The sequence below is a fragment of the Erpetoichthys calabaricus genome, chromosome 16 (assembly GCF_900747795.2).
Source record: "Erpetoichthys calabaricus chromosome 16, fErpCal1.3, whole genome shotgun sequence".
NCBI classification, from domain to species: Eukaryota; Metazoa; Chordata; class Cladistia; order Polypteriformes; family Polypteridae; genus Erpetoichthys; species Erpetoichthys calabaricus.
In genome coordinates this window covers 49,195,428-49,220,203 of record NC_041409.2, presented here as the reverse complement: position 1 = coordinate 49,220,203, position 24,776 = coordinate 49,195,428, and the positions used below count along the sequence as shown (strand labels likewise).

General features: G+C 40.1%; 1 protein-coding gene across 1 annotated transcript in view; it reads right to left on the bottom strand.

The window, feature by feature from the left end:
• Positions 1 to 24,776, bottom strand: part of LOC127526026 (uncharacterized) — a 94,748-nt gene that overhangs the window by 14,237 nt on the left and 55,735 nt on the right. The window contains exons 7-8 of the mRNA XM_051919919.1: positions 21,029 to 21,265; positions 13,170 to 13,274 (exon numbers count right to left, since the gene is read on the bottom strand). Coding sequence (XP_051775879.1) covers positions 13,170 to 13,274; positions 21,029 to 21,265 — 342 coding nt within the window. The remainder of the gene's footprint in view (positions 1 to 13,169; positions 13,275 to 21,028; positions 21,266 to 24,776) is intronic.

Genomic DNA, 24,776 nt, shown 5'->3' with positions numbered 1-24,776 from the left:
TTTTTTTTTTTTTTTTTTTTTTTAAAACATTAAAAACGGCTGCAAGTTGTAGGACCACTTGCAGGGCCGAATGCAGTTTAACATCATTGTCAATTCTGGGTGTACCTTTCTGCGAGTCCAGCATGTCTTTTCACCCTTGTTTCCTCCAGCTTCTATGGTCTGCTACAGTTCCTTTCTCCAGCTCTTGCTCCAATGGCCTCCTTCGGCATTTGTCTTAAAGCTTGTTGCTGGACACCCATATTCTGCTGCCTTTGTTGGCATCTGCAGGAGGTTAGTTTCCCTCTCACACCACTCCTCTGTGTATATGGGTTCCCTATGATGAATCATTCCCTGCTCCTCAATTTTGTTCAGCCAAGAACAAATCCACCAATTTGAGCACCGTTTACTCACTCCTCTGCAGGGTCACTGACCACTCTGCCTTCTGACAACTGCACCTTTCTCTTCTTCCTCCCCATTCTCTGATTCTGGTCCTTCTCTCCCAGCTCTATGCTCAGGCTCCTTTTCATACTCTTTGTGGGTGCAGGTGCTTCACCTGACAACCTGCAGAATGCCAAAGGAGACAAGCATGCAACAAGCAGCCAGCTTGCCTCCCCACCGACATCCTGCAAAACACTTTTGCACCCGTAAAATAGAGAGCACTATTATTTTATTTTAAAATACCTGCTTACAGCCACAGACCTTAATGTGCTTCATTACATTTGTTGAATACCATCCATTCATTTTCAGAACTTTTCCTGAACAGAGCAGCAATCTTTAAAAGTCCACTGCAGACTTTGGAAGTGAATTGCAACAAAGCAATTTGGAAAAGAGACAGCACTGAATGAGTCGCAAACCCACACAAATTCATCAGAGTCAAAGTCAACATAACCAGTTAAATCTAGGTGTACATCTGTGGATCTATTTATAACAGAGTGTTTATAATAGGCCATGTTGACTATTGTGGCTGCGCGTGTGCATCTCAACATGCCGCATATCCATAAATTTTGTGAATTAGTAGTTATATAGCTATGATTTATTTTTCCCCAATAAAGTCAAGCAAATACAATGTATAGCCAACTAAAGCTTTTGAACATTGGCTCCCTTTGTAAAAATGAAGCACTGGATTAATCGCCTGAGATAGTCCGAACACGGCAGACTAGTGAATCAGGTCAGCAGAGAGAAAGAGTCCAATGGTGGTGGCGAGATTGTAAACAAAGGGTGGAGGTATTTGGGCAAGGCTTCAACAAACCCCACCATCTACCTTTGCTGAGCATTTTTTTCACCAACATTTGGTGTCCGGCGAACAAACAAGATGAACTACAACTGTAGATCACCTCACAGCTTACAGAGTATTACAGAGAGCAACATCATGATTTTCACAAACGTGGTTAAAGAACAGTATCCTGGACGTCACTGTTGAGCTGGAGAAGCACACTGTCTTAAGGGCAGACAGAGCAATATAGAACACCAGTAAGATCAAAGGTGGAGATCTGCGCATTTACATGAACAATGCTTGGTGTGTGGACTCTTGTAATGGAAATTCATTGCTCTGTTGATATAAGCTTGCAATGAAAGAGCTGCATGCTGCTGTTAGCAATCAACAAATGGCACATCCAGATAAGGCTTTCATTTTGTGGGCGATTTCAATCATTGCAACTTTACAACTGTTTTCCCAAAGTTTCATTAAAACGTCTCCTGCCCCACCCAAGGAGACAGAATCTTAATTCATGTATATATCTCACTCATTCTTCATCGTCCCCCAAAATACAATGCATCCTTCTTATCCGATCTGATTGAACTTTTGACCCACCTAAGCTCTTACTCTCAGAGAATTATCCTTCTTGGTGATTTCAACATCCATACTGACACCCCCACATCTAAACTGAGGAATGAATTCCTATCCTTACTGGACTGTTTTGACTTGACACAACATATTGATTTTCCCACCCACTCTGGTGGTCATATATTGGATCTGATCTGCACTTTTGGACTATCTGTTGCCAACATTTACAGCACTGATTTGGGACTCTCTGACCATAAAGCAGTATTTTTCACTGCCTTTCCCTCCTCTTACCTGTAAACAACAAATTTCTTACAGAAACCTTAAAAATATCTGTCCCGCTATCCTTTCTGGATCCATTTCTGATCTTTTACTGTCTTCACCTATTCCATCAACACTAGATAGTCTTGTTGACCACTATAACTCAGCCCTTCATTCACCAATACATAAAACAGCTCCTTTTAAACATAAGGAGGTTTCCTTTAAACGTTCAGCTCCTTGGTATAACTTAGAATTGTGATCTATGAAAGCAGCTGGCCGACGCCTTGGGAGAATGTCACGTAAGACTGGCCTCACCGTGCACATCCAGGCTTTCTCTGACCACCAAAGAGCTTACAGAGAAGCACTAACTTCTGCCAAGAACACCCATTACGGCAGAATAATAGAAAGTGGCCACGATAACCCAAGAGTTTTGTTCTCTGTAGTTAATAAACTACTTGAACCCGCATATCTATCTATCTATCTATCTATCTGGCCCAACTACCTCTTCTACTGAAGTCTGTGAGGAATTCCTCCACTTTTTCCGTAACAAAATTAAAGATCTAAATAATTCAACTAACATAAATACATCAACTGTTTATATCTCTCCCTGTTTTCCCACTTCATCCAGCTCCTTCTCTAAGTTCTCACCAGTCACCAGTGTGTTTGTTAATAACCTGCTTTGTAAGATGAGGCCGACTACTTGTGTACTGGACCCCATCCCCACCACACTACTTAAATCCTGCCTTCATGCCATAATCCCGACTGTTACAACAATAATAAACTCATCCCTTGACACTGGCTCTGTGCCGCTCACTTTTAAAATTGCTTATGTAACCCCAATGTTAAAAAAGTCTGGTCTTGATGCTGACAATCTTAACAATTTTCGGCCTATTTCCCACTTACCTTTCCTGTCAAAAGTTCTTCAGCGTGTTGTAGCATCCCAACTCACCAATTACCTAACCATGCGTGTCTTCCAAATAACGATCTATCATTTCCACTGTAAAACTCCACTTCACTCCCAGGTAAACAATCAAGGCGTGAGCTGGGAAAAGTTCGCTCACGTTCTAAGTCGGTGGGGGGATGGAATAGCCGGCTGCTGGCAGCTTGTCTTTTATCAGCACATTTAGAGGACAAAGGATGCTGGCGGAGAGGTGTGAACAGATTTAAGAAGCGATTTAAGGTGGGCCGGATATACGAGTTTTTTCGTAAGCTCTGGTAGTTCTAGTGTTAAAAGGTAACTTTCATTCACAGAAATATAATGCATAAACCGGTATACGGTACATACATATTTAGGCCGGAAAGAAGCATTGGGACATCACAGCCAAGTGGAAGAATACCGACAAATCAGATGTCCCATCCAGCAGCTAGGAATGTCGGTGGCATGGTCAGACGCTTCTGATGTTGTGCTGGATTCTAGTCATTATAAATACTTACATAATTACATATTCATAGAATTCACATCAGATATTGGCGACTAACAGAAGAACTGGCTGGTTATTAACACTAGAATTACCAGAGCCTACGAAAAAACTCGTAAATCCGTCCCACCTTAAATCGCGTCTTAAATCCGTTTGCACCTCTCCGCCAGAATCCTTTGTCATCTAAATGTGCTGATAAAGCTACTAGCAGCCAGCTATTCCATCCCCCCACCGACTTAGAATGAACTTCTCTCCTAGCTCAAGCCTTGCCTTGATTTGATTACCTGGGATTGAAGTGGAGTTTTACAGTGGAAATAATTCTAGCGTTAGTTGGAATACACGCATTTCATGTGTGTTCCATTTCTATAGTTGGCTGTGCAAACACATTTTTAAAACAGAAACGTTTTTCATATTCTAATAGTAAATGACAAAATGTAGGCATAAACTATATAACGTATGAAGCCTGAAGTCCATATATCAAAGAAACACTTTCACAAAAGGTACAAATAAAAGAACACGTGCGCCTTCATGCAAAAAAAAAAAAAAAAAAAAAAGCCGCGTTAGCATGCCACATTGACTTTCTTTCTACAACTGCCGTGGTGGCGTAATGGTATCAGCCCCTGACTGGGAATCAGAGGGTGGCGAGTTCGATTCCGCACGGCTCCACTTCGAAAAATTAACTGCTCTTATTCTTACAATTTTAGAATAACAATATAAATTTGATTTCAGTCTGTAACAGGCGGTGTAACTTATGATACTGGTAAAGGTTAGCTTTTTTTTTTTTTTTTTTTTTAATTCACTTTTCATTCTCGCAGTCACATTCAGAATCAATCCATACAACCCCATCTGACACAGCTGGTTTCACATAAATAAAAGTGCACTTTTATTCAAGACTATAACCGAAGAATAAAGAAAGCAAGTTACAGTTGGTGGTTGATACAACAGCTTGCGTGGTGCAATGTTAAGAACTGCTGATTTCCGATCCGTGCTATATAAAATCCATCCATCCATCCATTTTCCAACCCGCTCAATCCGAACACAGGGTCACGGGGGTCTGCTGGAGCCAATCCCAGCCAACACAGGGCACAAGGCAGGGAACCAATCCTGGGCAGGGTGCCAACCCACCGCAGGACACACACAAACACACCCACACACCAAGCACACACTAGGGCCAATTTAGAATCGCCAATCCACCTAACCTGCATGTCTTTGGACTGTGGGAGGAAACCGGAGCGCCCGGAGGAAACCCACGCAGACACGGGGAGAACATGCAAACTCCACGCAGGGAGGACCCGGGAATCGAACCCAGGTCCCCAGATCTCTCAACTGCGAGGCAGCAGCGCTACCCACTGCGCCACCGTGCCGCCCCTATATAAAATCATCACATTCAAATATTAACAGTTCCCACACACCCAAGGTTCGCCATTCCTACATTTACAACATGTGTACTTGTTGCAGTGTACACACCTCTCTGTGCTATGGTTCCTATTACAGTGAATGAGCACCTGACACTGTACTTTCTTCCCTGGGGGAAGCTGAGGTCTTAGAACGGAAGTTTGTTGACGCTGTATCATCTTTTCTTTTTCCATCGCCTTTTCCTGTTAGAAGCGACGACGAAGTTCCTCTGCAAGGTGAGCCATGAACACTCTTCTTTTCTCAGCGGACCCCGTGCATGCCTTATACAGTACGTGTGCGTTCATCGCTGCTAGGTCAAGGATGTTGTACAACACAGCAACCGGCCACCTGCGTGTTCCTGTGCGCACTGAACAAGCACGCGCCGTCTGGTCCATGATGTCAACGCCACGCTGGGGAAAAAAGAAAGACAAATATATGTGACATTTTGAAGAAATCATTTTATCACCAGAAGAGCACCAGAATACTTCGTCACACTAATATTTTTTTCATTAGCATACCTTCATGTGGTTGTAGTCTGTGACCGTGTTTGTTTTTTTTTTTTTTTTATCTTGCCCAATCTCCACATCATGGTGCATTGTGCTGAGAATGCAGACAGACTTCATCTTTTTGGGCACATACACTGTCAGCATGGCACTGGGAGATCTAAACACCAGCGTGGAGAATTGTTCGTGTACTGAACTGACTTTAGCTGCAGGTGGAAGTTCCCGTCGCACTTTATTCATGGTGCCAAGCAGAGCTGTATTGCGGTGCAGCAGTCTATTAGCCAGCGAAAGTGACGTGAAGAAGTTGTCTGTTGTTACGGTTCTGCCTTTGTCCAGAAATGGCTCCATAAGCTTTATGACCACAGACTCGGAAAGTCTTTCTCCCGTGGGACGACTGGGATCTTTTCCTAAATAAGGAGTGGCATTGCACATGTACTTTGTCTCCAAATCTGCCGCAATCCAAAAAGGCAGAACCGTAACAACAGACAACTTCTTCACGTCACTTTCGCTGGCTAATAGACTGCTGCACCGCAATACAGCTCTGCTTGGCACCATGAACAAAGTGCGACGGGAACTTCCACCTGCAGCTAAAGTCAGTTCAGTACACGAACAATTCTCCACGCTGGTGTTTAGATCTCCCAGTGCCATGCTGACAGTGTATGTGCCCAAAAAGATGAAGTCTGTCTGCATTCTCAGCACAATGCACCATGATGTGGAGATTGGGCAAGATAAAAAAAAAAAAAAAAACAAACACGGTCACAGACTACAACCACATGAAGGTATGCTAATGAAAAAAATATTAGTGTGACGAAGTACTCTGGTGCTCTTCTGGTGATAAAATGATTTCTTCAAAATGTCACATATATTTGTCTTTCTTTTTTCCCCAGCGTGGCGTTGACATCATGGACCAGAAGGCGCGTGCTTGTTCAGTGCGCACAGGAACACGCAGGTGGCCGGTTGCTGTGTTGTACAACATCCTTGACCTAGCAGCGATGAACGCACACGTATTGTATAAGGCATGCACGGGGTCCGCTGAGAAAAGAAGAGTGTTCATGGCTCACCTTGCAGAGGAACTTCGTCGTCGCTTCTTACAGGAAAAGGCGATGGAAAAAGAAAAGATGATACAGCGTCAACAAACTTCCGTTCTAAGACCTCAGCTTCCCCCAGGGAAGAAAGTACAGTGTCAGGTGCTCATTCACTGTAATAGGAACCATAGCACAGAGAGGTGTGTACACTGCAACAAGTACACATGTTGTAAATGTAGGAATGGCGAACCTTGGGTGTGTGGGAACTGTTAATATTTGAATGTGATGATTTTATATAGCACGGATCGGAAATCAGCAGTTCTTAACATTGCACCACGCAAGCTGTTGTATCAACCACCAACTGTAACTTGCTTTCTTTATTCTTCGGTTATAGTCTTGAATAAAAGTGCACTTTTATTTATGTGAAACCAGCTGTGTCAGATGGGGTTGTATGGATTGATTCTGAATGTGACTGCGAGAATGAAAAGTGAATTAAAAAAAAAAAAAAAAAAAGCTAACCTTTACCAGTATCATAAGTTACACCGCCTGTTACAGACTGAAATCAAATTTATATTGTTATTCTAAAATTGTAAGAATAAGAGCAGTTAATTTTTCGAAGTGGAGCCGTGCGGAATCGAACTCGCCACCCTCTGATTCCCAGTCAGGGGCTGATACCATTACGCCACCACGGCGGTTGTAGTAAGAAAGTCAATGTGGCATGCTAACGCGGCTTTTTTTTTTTTTTTTTTTTTTGCATGAAGGCGCACGTGTTCTTTTATTTGTACCTTTTGTGAAAGTGTTTCTTTGATATATGGACTTCAGGCTTCATACGTTATATAGTTTATGCCTACATTTTGTCATTTACTATTAGAATATGAAAAACGTTTCTGTTTTAAAAATGTGTTTGCACAGCCAACTATAGAAATGGAACACACATGAAATGCGTGTATTCCAAATAACGCTAGAATTATTTCCACTGTAAAACTCCACTTCAATCCCAGGTAATCAAATCAAGGCAAGGCTTGAGCTAGGAGAGAAGTTCATTCTAAGTCGGTGGGGGGATGGAATAGCTGGCTGCTAGTAGCTTTATCAGCACATTTAGATGACAAAGGATTCTGGCGGAGAGGTGCAAACGGATTTAAGACGCGATTTAAGGTGGGACGGATTTACGAGTTTTTTCGTAGGCTCTGGTAATTCTAGTGTTAATACCATAACAGACTCTCAGTTTTTTAACCATATTGGTCAAGCAGACATTAGCACCATTTAAAATAACCTGCTTGTGTCCTTCACAGGTTTTCTGCCTAACATGACTTACAGCTGTCATGTTGTGTGCTACACTTGTGTCTCTGTCTGCCTTTCTTTATCGGGTTAAGGTGGCTGTACTTGCCTCAGTGGTCCACAATGGCTTCAGCTCCATCATAAAATCTGCAGGCGAGACCATGGTAATAGGACTGATAAGTGACAATGACAACAGAAAGGAGATCCAACACCTGGGAACACGGTGTCCTGACAACATCCTCACCCTTAATACCAAGAAAACCAAATAGCTTATTATGGATTACCGGAAAACTAAAGGCAACAGAACCCTCCCAATCCATATAAATGGGGCTGAGGTGGAATATGTTTCCAGATACAAATTCCTGAGCATCCACATCTCCGAGGACCTTTCTTGGACAATAAATATAAATATATTCATATCATGTATCTGTACTTACTGATCGGTATTCATATCTATATAATCTCCCTTGTATATATATCATTACCTGTAAATTCAAATATCATATAGTATATATTCTCATTTGTATGCTGCGTTATTGCACCTTACTATCTATTGCACCTTTCTCTACTATTTGTTGTTTTTTTTTTTTTTAGCAGAAAGTACAAACTAAAATGTACCAAGCAGTTATATAGGAATAATGTATTTAAATCTATAGCAAAAGCAGAAATATTTCTGAATGTCTTATAAATGTAAAAATCATGCTGCTATGCTTTTCTGAATGTCGAATAAAAGAACAAAAAAATACCAGCTAATTAAATGAGATCAGTGCTATCAGGTGTTGTCACTGATTAGGAATCCGGTTGGAACAAAAACCTGCAGCCACAGGGTTTCACCAGAACTGAGTTTGGGAAACACTGGTGTAAAGGGATCACTGATCAAGAGTCTCATGCTGTACTAAAATTGTATTTCAGAGGCATATCCTACTCTTTATAGCAAGTTTCAGATTGCAAAAATTGCCACTTCCATTTTAGTAGAATCTGCTATGAACTGTATGCTTTTGGCTAGGAAGCACCTTCCAAACAGAAGTGTTTTGCACACAGGGCATGGCAGACAGGAGAATTTTAAAGGGACTAACCAGAGCCATCATTTAAAAAGTTTCAACCTACTACAAAAAGAAGCTTGCAATGTGCATACACAACATGGGATTTCTAAAAGAAAACGATGGGGGAACATGTAAATATTTATGGCAACTTTGACCAATGCTTATGTAACATTTTAGAGAAACTGGGGAATGGCAAAACCATTGATAAAGTAGGGAAATGAAGCTAAACCACCGTGATGATGACTCACCTGCACCAAGCTGTTATTATAATAATGTGATCTGATATTACAAGTTTACTAAAGGTCGAAAGAGATGAATATGTTGCACAGTTTGTATTTTATTCCCTTTTAAGGGGACCAATTATGCGTATTTGCACTGAACAACACTTCTGTTATTTATTTTTTTTTTGTCAATTTGGACTAACTGCTGTCATTTCTCATGGAACTGGCTGGCAGGTAAGGATTGATCTCAGCCAAGATTCACTCTTATCATGCCTGCTGTGCTGGAAGCCTTTAACTGACCGGAGTGCTACATCCAGTTTTTGAAGGGTGTGGGTGAATATACATTTAACATGAAATGTTTTGAAGAAGTATCTGACTTTCCTAACATAACTGTAGAACTTTAAGGGCAACCTAGCATGAATTAGGTGTTCTTGTTAAACATAAGCAATTACATTTTATTAACATACAAGTAAGCATGCGCTGACTAAATCGGCTGATTTTCACTTTAAAAAAAGTATTTAATCAGTGATCAGTAAAATGGCCGAACACAAAAAAAGATATTTTCCTTTTGTAAGAAAATGTAACTGAAATAAAGATCTAGTGATACAAATGAAAAAAACAATAAAGTAATCCAGAAAAACTACTACACAGTCGAGCTAAAAAAAATAAATAAACAACATTGTTGTTGGTGCTGGACAAGCGCTTCTTTTATTGACGATATGAAATACCCAGCGTTGCCCGGAAGGAAAAGAAGTATGTATGTTATCATCCAGTTGACGCTCGGAAACGGCCAACTCTATTTCATTTCAAAAGCAACAGGGGAGCAGTGGCGCTCAGACATAAAGAATGCTGGCAGTCACCTCCAGATCTCCTTCTAGTAGTTGTTCTGAGTGTCAACTGGATGATAACATGCATACAAGACCGCAAGATCACTCCCAACCTACCCAGAAGGAGGTGGGTTAGGGTTGATTTCACCCTACAGTATTTTTAGTCAACCAATGAGAAAAATGTGTACTAAGTTTCATGAAAATCGCTCCAGCCATTCGGAAGTGATGCTGGAACATACATACATACACACACACACACACATATACATTGACTTTTATATTATACTAGCTGAAATACCCAGCATTGCCAGGGAGGAAAAGAAAAGTTTTTTTTTTTTTTTTTAATTGTTTGAGAAAAACAATTTAAAAAAAAACACAACAACTTTAAAAATAAATTAACAAACAATAAAGACTTACTAATGTCCTTGTCTTGCGCTCTTGTATGTATGTTATCGTCCAGTTGACGTTCAGAACCGGCCAACTCTATTCAATTTGAAAAGCAACAGGGGTGTGGTGGTAATGCGGGCAGTCGCCTGCTATATACTAACTATGTAAAACAGCACGGAGTCCTAGAAAGTATTGAAATCGTCAAAAAACTACTCTGGGCATCTCTGCTATGAGGATTTGTGTTGCCGACGTGCTCGCATCGTTTGTGCTTTAGCAGCTAAGCGACTGTCTTTCTTCTGAGGTTTCCTTTTGCCGGTGTCCTGGCCTCGCATGCGTATCCTCGGAGCTGTAGCCCTCACCCCGACTCTACCTCTCACTTCTGGGCTGGACAGAGACACACACTTCCATGCGTAGACGTTTAAAATATAAGATACAGTGGAACCTCGGTTTGCAGGCATAATTCGTTCCGGAAACGTGCTCGTAGTCCAAAGCACTCGTATATCAAAGTGAATTTCCCCATAAGAAATAATGGAAACTCAGATGATTTGTTCCACAACCCAAAACTATTCATATAAAAATGATTAATACAAAATATAAAGTAAAAATACATAAAACAAATTAACTTGCACTTTACCTTTGAAAAGAATCATGGCTGGTGTGAGTGAGTTTCTAAACTCTTGTGGGATTGCACCCAACGGGACGACACGCAGAAGAGCGTCCCAAAGCAATCACAGTCTCCCAGTGCTGTAGCAGTTCTCCGTAAAAGCGAATCTGAAAAGATTGCCGTCAATGGGTGATACAAGGAACAAGGAACATTATAAATGTGCAGGGCCCTGCCTGACTGCTGTGTCTGTGTATAAATAACCGCGCTGTTGCCGTTTCAAGCTGAATAAAGCTTGTGTTGCTAAAGTACTGAGACTCCGCTTCGTGTTTTAGGGTGCAAGACGGGGACTCGCACATCACAGCACACACACACACACACACAGTCACAATGCTAATGCTGTAGTAAACACTATACACTCGTTGACTATATGAGTGAGGCACGCCGACTCAGACGGAGAATAGGAGACGATTGCCCACAATCCCGCACTGAGAGAGAGAGATGAACCATCAGCTCAGTTGTGATCACATGACGCTCCGCAGACAAACTACTCGTACTGCAAGACCTCGCTCGTTTATCAAGTGAAAAATGTATTAAAAATTTTTGCTCGTCTTGCAAAACACTCATAAACCAAGTTACTCGCAAACCGAGGTTCCACTGTATATATATATGGCTGTTCGAGTCACAAAGACAGAATGAGTCCCAAAAATAGTTGGGATGCCAACCCGGCCAACTCTATTTCATTTCAAAGCAACAGAGGCGCGGTGACGCTCAAACAAAGAATGCTGGCAGTAACCTCCAGTTCGCCCTCTGGTGGTCATTCCGAGTGCCAACTGGATGATAACATGCATACATGACACCCTACAGTATTTTCAGTCGACCAATGAGAACCATGTGTACCAAGTTTAATGAAAATCGGTCCAGCCGTTCAGAAGTGATGCTGGAACATACATACACACATTGACTGTATTATATATTATATATACTGCAGTGGGTTGGCATCCTGCCAAGGATTGGTTCCTGCCTTGTGCCCTGTGTTGGCTGGGATTGGCTCCAGCAGACCCCCGTGACCCTGTGTTCGGATTCAGCGGGTTGGAAAATGGCTTTTCCTAATCCTTTTCTGGACTGTGTAACATCACTTTTATGGCTTTCTTTGATTTTGCAGTGTCTGTGGTGCAGAGAAGATGGGGGCTGAGTGAGAGAAACAGACAGCTTAGCTGATGTTACCAGGAAGAGCTCTGCTTGTAGTGTCTGCACACTGACAATCCCTGCATGCTAAAGTATAAGAAATTATCTTTTTTGCTCTCCCAACAAAGTAACTGCTTCTCAGAACACTTGTAATCCAAAGGTCGTGGGTTTGCAGCTAACCACTGGCAGTTACCATGGCATAACATGTACGACCTGGGATAGATCATCTTAGGATTCCACAACAAAACAGATTTGCATTTCTGAATGGTCTTGGCATTGGCGTGTTCTTATTATGACTGCAGTGGAGACAAATTTAACACAGCTTTCGCAGTAGTGACGCTAAGGTGGCATAACCACCTCTGAATCCTCCAAACAGAACTTACAATCCACAAACAGATATCATAAGTTGGGGAGAGCAGCCAATAATGCCCACTGTCGACTAGCGATCTTCCTTTTAAAAGATGATACTCTCCTCTTTAGTTCCTTGCCTTTCTTCTCTAATCAACCACTGACCAGTCCACTTGGTATGGTATTTTTAAAACAATGTAGAGGTGCCACCACAGTAATAAGGCTATTTGTTATGATTGCCAAGAAAAACAGGACTTGTTACAATGCTTGCTACATTTTTTTACCTGAACAAAATGTATTTGCACAATGTAATAGTGTGTCATTTCAGCACAGGACATTGATTAATTACTTAAATTCATTTATTTTGCATAGCACACTTCCCTTTGAACAGAATACTGTGAATATTTGCAATTACGTACACATTTACAACTATATTATTGCTTATATTAAGTATAAAATATGCTATAAAAACACAACATATTGTAGGCAAAATAGCAATTACTATATCGAATTTGGCTGCAGCAGCTCAGCATGCAGTCTTAGCAGTCCAGGTAATTCAGCTTCAGCTAACATGACCCTTTAGTTCTTGACATTACTGAAGGCAGAAAGCACCTGGGAGTTCTTCTAAATTAACAAGAGTGAGACAAGGGGGTGACAAATGTTGTCATCATTAGCCTCCTTTAATGGTTTTACTGATTTTAACACAGTACATTTTAGCTCAGGTTGGTGCAAGACTGCACACGTGCCAGTGTGTGTGTGTGTGTGATAGGTTTTGCAAACTGAGGATGATTACAGGTTGGCAGCATTAAAAATGTTGGCACATTAAACAGGTTATTAAAAAAACAATATTGCTTTATTTAAGCTTATTAAAAGATGAGAACAATTTAAGTGAAGTAAGCGGAAAAGTGTACTTGCCTGTCTCAATTCCAACACATCCTGTAACAAGAACTGGATCCTGGAGGATACCTTCTTTGCCTTGATGATATCATTCATTTCACTGAAGTACTGATCCATTTGAATCTGTTTCAAAGAAAATAATTTATACATTAGGACTGAGCTTCCCTTCTACACCCATCCAGTTCCTACTACCTATGTTAATTAAAACAAACATCTTCAGGTTTCAATGTTTCAATGATATAGTCACAAGACAGGACCTGGAAGAATAACACATAAAAAAAATTAAGTAATTGAATATCTTTAAATATTAATATGAATTTGTGAAATAATGCAACATTTTCACAGTTATAAAGAAACAGGACACAGCAACAAAAAAGCGACGCAACTAGAAGTACAAAGAGCAACAGAGAGAAAGCCCTAACATTGTTCATGATTTACATACATAACTCATTATGCCAATAAAGTCCATACAATATTTTACAGCAAAATGGCCATCCCAAAATATTTAAAACATCCATCTGTCTTCACATTCAACCATTTTGTAACATAAAAATGCTATAAATGTAAAAGACCCATTTCTCCCTTAAACATTAACATTAATACGATTTGATTTTACTTTTCCTTATTGTGTATAACCAGAAAGGACAATTTTCCTGTAAATGGTCAGATCAATGCTAAAACATGCAGCTGGTAGACCTCCCTGGCTAGTTTTCAAATTTCTTTAAAAATGTTTTTTGTCCATTTTCGATTCTTTATGTTAATATTGTTATAATTTTTAATTACTTCCATTTTTTCTGGGTTTCTTATTAGTTTTGTGTAGGTGGTGCAGTGATAGTGCTGCTGCTTTGCAGTAAGGAGACTGTGGAAGATTGTGGGTTCGCTTCCCGGTTCCTCCCTGTGTGGATAGCACTGAGTACTGAGAAAAGCGCTATATATTATATTATATATATATATATATATACACACACACATACATATACATATACATATATACACACAGTGATCCCTCGCTATATCGCGCTTCGCGGCTTCACTCCATTGCGGATTTTATATGTAAGCATATTTAAATATATATCGCGGATTTTTTGCTGGTTCTCGGATTTCTGCGGACAATGGGTCTACATGCTTCCTCAGTTGGTTTGCCCAGTTGATTTCATACAAGGGACGCTATTGGCAGATGGCTGAGAAGCTAGATTGCTTACTTTTCTCTCTCTCTTGCGCTGACTCTCTGTGATCCTGACGTATGGGGATTGAGCAGGGGGGCTGTTCGCACACCTAGACGATACGGACGCTCGTCTAAAAATGCTGAAAGATTATCTTCACGTTGCTATCTTTTGTGCAGCTGCTTCCTGAAACGACATGCTGCACAGTGCTTCGCATACTTAAAAGCTCGAAGGGCACGTATTGATTTTTGACTGAAAAACAAACTCTCTCTCTCTCTCCCTGCTCCTGACGGAGGGGGTGTGAGCTGCCGCCTTCAACAGCTTTGTGCCGCGGTGCTTCGCATACTTAAAAGCCAAACAGCCCTATTGATTTGTTTGCTAGAGATTGTTTTCTCTATCTATGTGACATTCTGTGCTCCTGACACACACTCCTTTGAAGAGGAAGATATGTTTGCATTCTTTTAATTGTGAGACAGAACTGTCATCTCTGTCTTGTCATGGAGCACAGTTTACACTTTTGAAAAAGAGACAAATGTTTGTTTGCAGTGTTTGAATAACGTTCCTGTCTCTCTACAACCTCCTGTGTTTCTGCGCAAATCTGTGACCCAAGCATGACAATATAAAAATAACCATATAAACATATGGTTTCTACTTCGCGGATTTTCTTATTTCGCGGGTGGCTCTGGAACGCAACCCCCGCGATGGAGGAGGGATTACTGTATATATATAAGATATATATAAAAATGTAATGAATTACATTTTAGGGTGGCACGGTGGCGCAGTGGTAGCGTTGCTGCCTCGCAGTTAGGAGACCCAGGTTCGCTTCCCGGGTCCTCCCTGCGTGGAGTTTGCATTTTCTCCCCGTGTCTGCGTGGGTTTCCTCCAGGCTCTCCGGTTTCCTCCCACAGTCCAAAGACATGCAGGTTAGGTGGATTGGTGATTCTAAATTGGCCCTAATGTGTGCTTGGTGTGTTTGTGTGTGTCCTGCGGTGGGTTGGCACCCTGCCCAGGATTGGTTCCCTGCCTTGTGCCCTGTGTTGGCTGGGATTGGCTCCAGCAGACCCCCGTGACCCTGTGTTCGGATTCAGCGGGTTGGAAAATGGATGGATGGATGTTCATTTTATTTGGTGGGTGGTTCCCCTTGGCGGTGGGACAAACCTGCCCATCTCCATCAAGGGAATACCCTCAACACTACACAGGCTGAGGAAACAAGCAGTCCTTTCTGGTTTACTGAATGATCTTACAGTGCTGGCGAGATTTCAGTTATTGAGAGCTTGTTGTGGATTTTCTGCATTTTTTTTTACCATATACTATGGTTTTGAACCACTCTTTGAATTTACATTTTTTGGGACTTGCTTGCTACTGGATTGCCTTTTTCAGGCAACTCCTTCTGAGCCTTTTTGTTTTCTTTGTAGCTTTGATAATTACTGAGCGTTTTTGTTGACAATAAATCATTTTTATTTGTAAAGACTTTACATTTGTCCTTGTCGTGACTAGCTTGGATTTGATGGTTCCCCCCCCCCCCCTTTAGTAGCTGTTAAGTCCTAAGTAGCACCCCAAGCTCATGATGACAGCACTACATTACTCAACACAGTAGTGGGAAGGTGTGATGCAGTGGTCTTTATTGCTGGGCCCATCACCCAATTTTATGATCAGTGATGTTATAGAAACAATTAAACATTATTCAAAAGTTATTTAAAAGTACAGCCAGTTGATATTTGTTAGAAATGGTAGTCGGGTCTAACAGGTTATGTTTAGACAATTTGTTGACAGCATATAAATGTTTGAATAAGAGCCAATCAAATCCATTAATAAAAAAAACCAAAAAAAAAAAAAAACCTCAGAGTGCTAAGGTGGACTTGCCCCATTACATATGGCATCGGCAACAATGGATACTGTCCAGAAACGTGCTTCAGGTGTTTAATATTTTTTTAATAATGCTACTTATCCAGCTGTTACCATACCTGCGTAGGCCAGAGCTTATCACTGTAGCACTGGGGACAAAAAAAAAAAAAAAAAAAAAAAAACTGGAAACCACAGGCCTATATTACAATCAAAAAATATTTACCCTCCTTGAGAGAAACCAAATACCAGAAGAGCATTTAATTCAAGATTAAGAACAACCATTTATTTAGCATGATCTTATATTTGATGCTACTAAAAATTGCAGCTGATGCATAAAACAGCATAAACATTTGTCACTGTGGCAGTAGGTCTGCTGAGTATGAAATTGTTTGGACAGGCAGGAGGATATAGCAAGCTAAACAGAAAATACATACATGCCGATTTTTTTTTTTAAAATGAGGTACTTACCAGTAGGTTTAAAAACAGATGACCAATAGAGTTCAAATTTTGGGGGGAAAAAAGCATGAAATGTCAACTTTAATCTCGAAATTTCCACTTTAATCACGTAGTTTATTTTGTCATTAAAGTAGATCATCATAAACTTCATCTTAAAATTGTTTAATGTTTAGTTTCTCAGATCCCATCGTAACTAAAGTAGCACGTTAAATGCTTTGTTTTGTATTTGATCTTCCATGTGCTATATGTGTGTGAATCACTACGTGCTTCCGGGCTTTCTCTTCCTCAGAAAGGACACAGAATCCATTACATTCGTAATATTACAGCTCTCTGAATTAAAATTACTAAGATGTATACGTGATACTTTCATGATGACAGGAGTTAAAGCATGTTGTTAAACATGGGAACACGGTGGCGCAGTGATTGTTCATGTCTCACGCAAGATGCTTGCTGCGCCATGCGCGACCTTTGATGAAATACTTTATTGTAGCAGTATTGTCTCTTTCAAACGTACTAAACCCCAACTCCTGTCCTTACTTTTCTTTCTCCAAATACCCAATCGCCACACAATCAGCTCTGTAATAGACGTTAAGCCATCTGTAAGCTTAGAACGCAGAGTCTTCAAAACTTTTAAAGGAACATTGAAATATCTTCGTAGTATGGGTTTAATTATTCTATCCATCTATCCTTCCAACACCAGCAAGAATACAGCACGAGGCAGGAACAATCAGTGAACGGAGCGCTTGCGCTGCGGCACTGTGTCCTCGCATGTTTAACTATTAATAATATAGATTCTTTAAATGAAGTTAAAGTTTTATCTGTATAATATAATAAGCATATTTTGCTGCATTTCATCATAAAAATGATATTGTCATCATATGTAAATACGCGCTTTATAATGTGGCTCAGGTTGTGCAATATTATAACTGTATCGCAAGTTTACAGTGAGGTAATTGAACTTATAGGTACAAACAGTTCTACAAGGAGCAGTTGATGGACTGATTGAGTGCGTTTATAGTTCTTGGTATGAAACTGTTTCTGAACCGCAAGGTCAGTACAGGAAAGGCTTTGAAGCGTTTGCCGTATGAGAGCAGTTCAATAGATAGCATGGCTGAGGCAGTGTGTGCTAGATGCTGTATACCGATAATTCTCTTTCTGATCAGCTGCGATTCCCCACTCAGATTCAGTAATATAAATACTCCGAGTGGTGCAGTGAGAGTAATATGGAAAAAGATGATCCGCTGTGGCAACCCCTAACGGGAGCAGCTGAAAGAAGAAGAAGAAGAAGGTGCAGTGAGAGTAACAATGCTAAAGCAACTATTGTATTTAGAATAGTTTGACCATTCTGTGGACCATTATATTGTTACAGGTTAATTACAATCAGATGTATTAAACTAATAAACAATATGCAGTTAATTTCAGTGTATTTATAAAGCCACATCAAGGATGTGGATCTAAAAAAGAAAGGGTAATCACACAGAAACAGTAGCACTGCTTTGACGCTGGGTGCCGCCAGTCTGCAAAACAGAGCGGAGAACATGTGTACGCCAGGGTATGAGCTACTGTGGAAATGTGCGTGGCTTTACGCCAAGTTTGGGTTTTATACATTGTGATTTGAATGTGGAAATGTTCTTACACACCATTTATACATGAGGCCCCAGATTATATTTATCCCTGAGCTTTTAAAGAAGTTTGTGTGTACAAATATAAACCCATGATGCATATTTTCAGGAAAAATGCCAATTATTATCCAAGTTAACTACACGCCAGTAAGCTGCATCACAGGTAAATTAATGGAAGGAATTAAAGACTGAGAAACACATTGCAAGGCCAGGACTTTTAATGTTTTTACCAACAAGCTGGAATTCTATGGGGAAGCAACAGAAGGTTACAACCATTGTGCAGCATATGATATTATTTATCTTCACTTTCGGAAACCTTTTGATTAGGGACAATGAGAGGCTAGACATCAGACTAAAAGAAGTGGGATATCAGGGTGTTTGTCGATGGCTTCAGAATTGGCTCAGACATAGGAATCAGAGGGTTATGGTGTGAGAAACTATATCAGAATTGGATGAAGTTAAGATGTGTGTCTATCAGAGTCAACACTAGGGCCACTGCTATTTTAAATATAAGTATATTCCTACCAAATAATTTATAAACATAAGCTAGTTAAGTTTGCAGAGAACACCATTGAACTATCACAGAGGGACTAGGACTGCACACAGTCTTGGGCAGATTTGTGGCAGATGAAAATTTAATGTAAATAAATTAAAAGGATTACAAGTAGGTGTTAAAATAATTGGTTTGAACACACAATGGGAGGTCTAAAAATTGAAAGGACACTTTATGAGAGAAGGATTTAGGAATTGTAGTGGACTTGACACTATCAACTACTAGACAGTTTTCAGAAGCCATTAAGAAGGCTAACAGAATGTCAGGTTATATTGCGCCTTGATGTGTGGGGTACAAGTCACTTGAGGTTCTGCTTGACCTTTATAATGCACTGGTGAGGCCTCATCTGGAGTTCTGAGTACAGTTTTGGTCTCTGGGCTAAAAAAAAAAAAAAAAAAAGAGACAAAACAGCGCTAGAAAAAGTCCAGTGAAGACAAATTAGGCTGATTCCAGGGCTACAGGGGATGAGCTACCAAGTAAGATGAAAAGATGTGAGCATTTTCAGTTTAAACAAAAGAAGATTAAGAGAAGACCTGATAGATGTGTTTAAGTTATGAATTGTTTAAGTATAGTGGATCGAGACTGTCAAGTAAATTGAGTTCAACCAGAACATGGGGACACAATTGGAAACTTAAGGGAAAATTTTGCCCAAACATTAGACAATGTTTCTTCACAAAGAGACTACAGACACTTGGAATAAGTGACCAAATTATATAGTCTTTTAATAAATTACATTTTCAACAAGAAATTGTTAATATTTCTAGAAAGGTATGTCAAGTTTAGAGTTATGTATCTATAATATATACCATTTTTAACATCTGGATTTATCTCCTTAGTTTGACAGTGGCTCCAGATGACAGCCAGTGAATCTTAATACCAAACTTAGTGCAGTGGTACTGCTAAAATCTAAAGGGGAATTGATGACTCCTGTATGAAATTATTGATTATAAAACTACATGATGTTACATCAATTCTCAATTTTAAAAAGTCTGGGAAGTTCTTTTTTAGGGGTAAAAGGTGAGCACTACTAATGATATTGTAGCATTGCCTTGAGATGGGGCAAATCAGGGATAAAAATCAGTAGATGGTTTCTCTCACGGGCACCCAGGAGGTGGAAGAATTATAAGAAGACCAATAAGCCAGTGTTTGGAGCAATTACATTATATGCATTTTACAAAAAATGTGATATCTTGACTCACATATTCCTACCCAGAAATATCTTGTTACAAGTTTTATGATCTGAGGGATTCTTGGGTGACTGAAAGGAGGAGAAATGTAACTCCAAATAAGTCTATACTAGGTGTCATCCCTCAATACAGCCCATTAGTCCAGAATCAGAGAATTTCTACAAGTGACATGACCTGGCGTTACATTTATGGTTCGAGGCATACAGAGTGAATTAAAAAGTACACAGGACTGTTCCTTGTGGTGCTCCAGTGTTACTAACAACCATAAAAGAAACACAGTCCATTATTCAGGACACCAAAGACTCAACAACCTGAATATCTCAGAGTGTACATTTTAGCAAGGATGGCTGGATGGTATTAAAGGTACTGGAGAAATAAAAAAAAAACAGTCTTCACAATGCTCGCAGCTTTGCCTAGGTGGGAATAACCCTTTGTATTTTCTTACATAACTAAGTAATGCCAACAGCAGTGGAAAATATTTTAACACTCTCCTAAATATAGTGAAAAAGAAAAAGCTTTTGCTGTCAAACAAACTTGACCGTCTAGTTTGCCAAATGTTACTGGAGCTTTCAATGGGACCAAGTTCTCTGGCAAAACTCCCAAAAGATGGCATCTGATAATAGTTTTCTAACTATCTCCAGTGTCTTCAAACTTAGTAACCATTGCCCTAATAGTAAGTGAAATCATGACATGGGTAGATTAACAGACTTTTGTTGTGTATCATTACTATATTCTTGGGTCTTTCCCATTGTGAAAAATCACTAAGGAAATTTGGCCTGTGTGTCACCGCATATTTATACCCCAGGGAGACAGGAAATCATGGCTAAACACCTAAGGGTTCCAACTCACTCAGATGAACTTAAAAACATAAAATATGATTGGTTGGGATCATGCACTGATAGGTTGCAATATTGTGTTCAAGAACACTTGAGTAGTATACTCAGATTTATTGAAGAAAGAAACAAGAATTTGCTACTGAAGGAGGTTCTGAGGTGTATGCACCTGTACAGCTAGCTTAAGCATTTTAGAAATTTCACCACATGCCTCTCACCTTGGCTTCAGAGAGGTCAAGCTGCTTCCCCACAGTGGTCAGAAGCAAGCAGAGGCGCTCCAGAGATTCCTCGCTGCAATTGCTAAGAAGCCATGCAATACACTGATGAACACGGCTCCCTGTAATGACCTTCCATTTGAAAAGCTGACCAATGAAGACAATATTGCCAAGTGACTTGAGGCGGGTGGTCTTCTTAATCTCTTCATACTGCATACAGAGACATTGCTTCTGAATTTCCTTTAATGAAAAAGAAAATACATGAATTAGGAAAACCAACTGCAAAAATGAAGAAATGAATCAATAAACTAATTTTCTTATGATACATTCTGGATCTTTGATCATTCTTTCTCTAGCTATGTCAATGTCATTTTTGCAATACAGAGACCATACCTTCTCTAGATGAGACTTCACAAGTTAGCTGCCCACATTAACCTTCGACTCATCATCTACTTTATAATAAAATGTTGTGTGTGTGTCTCCAATCCCTCAGAGCTAGTTTGGCATTAGTGGCGCGATTGAAAGAGGAAGTGTGTGACACACAAGGAGGAGTAAAGGTGTAGGTGCCATGCTGAGATTCCCCTTCAAAGATGGGAAGTATAAAAGTAGATAGAAGTTGAGCAAGACACATCAAAATGACAGAGTCTGAGAAGCAAGCTTTACGGGAGTGCACTTGACAGGAAGCTCCACACAAGAGAGGTTCAGACACACAAGGACACAGAGAAAAGGTTGCTGAAGGTACACATAGAGCAAGAGAAAAACAGGTTTAAATGTATTATACTTCCCGTTGTGGCTAAAGCTATATTACCTAACATTCCACCATCCTAGTTAATCACTTATGTACACTATCATGATGTTGGAAGTGTTCACTGTAGCTCCTTAGTTCTACTCATAAAGTGTACTTTTAAGTGTAAAAACTCCCACTGTTTATTTTACTACCTTCCTGTAATAAATTATTTACTTACACTTACTGCTTATGTCTGCCCTTATATTGTAAAAAGACACAAAAATGAATCAGCACAAACACTTAAATTTAATTTTCAGACACTTATAATCCATATCGGGCTGCTTTCATTTGTTCTATTCTTGTTCCACAATATTGCAAATTTTGCTTTTGTCACTTCATCAGTCAAATAATTTGTGAAACAAAGCAGCTTAGCTCTTCTTGTTCATTTACATTTTTCTTCTGTAATGTTTTAGATGATCGACTGTACTAGAGCTCAGCATTATGTGTAAACATGGTTACTACTGAGTGAGACTTGGGGTGATATGCAATGATCCACTAACTCTTGGAACAGTAACCTGACGGCAACCTGGTGCATGAAATAACATCATGCTGCAAATCAATAATCATTACTACTATGTGTTTTGCCACACTAAGATAACCAACTCATTTTAAAATAACAGTCTCGATCCACTGTACTAATTCCCTTCATAATTTTAAGCACTTCCATCATGTCACCTCTTAATCTTCTTTCCCTTAAACTGAAAAGGCTGAGCTCCTTTAATCTTTCCTCATAACTCATGCCCTTTAGCCCTGAATCAGCCTAGCTGCTCTCCTCTGGACTTTTTCTAGTGCTGCTATGTCCTTTTTGTAGCCTGGAGACCAAAACTGCATGCAGTACTCCAGATGAGGCCTCACCAGTACGTTATAAAGCTTCAGGAGAACCTCCTTGGACTTGTTATCTACATGTCAGGGCTCTATAGAACCTTGACATCCTGTTAGCCTTTATAGCAGTTGATAGTGTCAAGTCCACTATGACTCCTAAATCCTTCTCATAAGGTGTACTTTAGATTTTCATTCCTCCCATTGTGTATTCAAACCAAACATTTTTACTACCTAAATGTAATACTTTACCCATTTACTTACTGTACATTAAATTTCATTAGCTAGAAATCTACGCAAGTCTGTATGCTGTCCAAGTCCCTCTGTAATGAATGTGTAGTGCTTAAACACATTCTCTCTCTCTTACTAACCTCTGATGATGAAGAAGCATCTCTCTTACTAACATCAGATGAAGAAGACAACACAATGAAGAGCACAGCTCGGCAGACATATTGAACAGGCTTGCGGCCTGTTCTGAAGAAAGCTGAGCACCAATGATGCCTTAACTAGAGACATTTTAAATAACTACAAGTCTGTGTGCCACCTGAAACTACACATCACCATTTAATCAGGTTGTATGGTTGCCAATATTCAAATGTACTTTGCATATTGTTATTATTTATGAATATTATCAATAATACTCTGTGGTGGGATGGCACCCTGCCCGGGATTGGTTCCTGCCTTGTGCCCTGTGTTGGCTGGGATTGGCTCGAGTAGACCCCCGTGACCCTGTGTTTGGATTCAGCGGGTTGGAAAATGGATGGATGGATGGATGGATCAGTAATACTTTTATTTTATGTGTAACTTAACTCCTGCTTGTCTTTTTACTACACCTAATTGCCTGAGGTTATAGATATAAAAAGGTGGGGATAAGTTATATACTATAATACCTTATAAACAGTGGTAAGTCTGTGAGATTAGGCATTCTGACAAAGGCCACTTATTATTAATACAATAGGGGAAAGTAGAGCAATATATTACTTTACCAAGACAAAACACCTTCCCACTTAGTTTCACATCCTCTATAAATGTTACCATCTTATTAATTATATTCTTGTCCGGATCATTTGTGTATATTAAAGAGCAGTGAACACGGCACGGACTTCTGAGAGACAACACTCTTAACTTCATCCAGTTCTAAAAACTGGATGAAGTTAGAGCCAATTTAGTACCCATCCACACACCATGCCCGGAATTCCTACTTTTAATTTGATCACTAACATTTCATGTGATATCTTATCAAAAGCCATCTGAATTAAATATAACATACACCTAATGTATACTTTTGCTGCTTCCCCATAGCTTTCCAGCATATTAGTGAAACAACCTTCCTCACCTTTGCCAACATTGAGTATTTGGTAAAATTTCACTTCTTGTCATGTGCTGCTCTATCTTTTCCTTAATAATTTCATTCATAAATCTACCTGTGATGTACATTAAGCTTACTGGACTATAGTTATTTACATCAGGCTCACCACCCTATTTATCCATCCATCCATCCACCCACTCACCCTTTGGCACTTATTCCAGTTTGGGTTGCAGGGCCAGCAGACTAAGCAAAGATGCCCAGATGTCCCCTTTTCCCCATCAACAAGGGGACACCAAGGCACTCCCAGGCCAGATGAAAGATATTCTCCCCAATGGTGTCTTTGGTCTGCCTTAAGGTATCCTACTGTTGGCCCAAACCACCTCAACTGGCTCCTTTTGATATGGAGGAACAACAGGGCTCTACTTCGAGCTCCTTCCGAATGTTTGCGCTCCTCCCAGCCACCTTGAGAAGCAAACTCATTTCTGTTACTTGTATCCACAATCTAGTTCTTTCAGTCACTATCTACCACTTGCAATCAAAAGATGAGGGTAGGAATGTAGATCGACCGGTAAATCAGGAGTTTTGACTCCGCTCTCTCTTACAATGACTAACCAGTACATTGTCCAAACGACTGCAGATACTTCTGTGTTCTGCCAGTCAATCTTATACTCGCTTCTATCCTCACTCAAAAATATCCCAAGACATTTAATTAACCAACTCCGCTTGAGGCAGCACCTTATCCCCAACCCGGAGAGAATACTACACCCTTTTCTGACTGAGAACATGACCTTAGACATGGAGGTGCTTATTCTCAACCTGGTCGCTTCACACTTGGC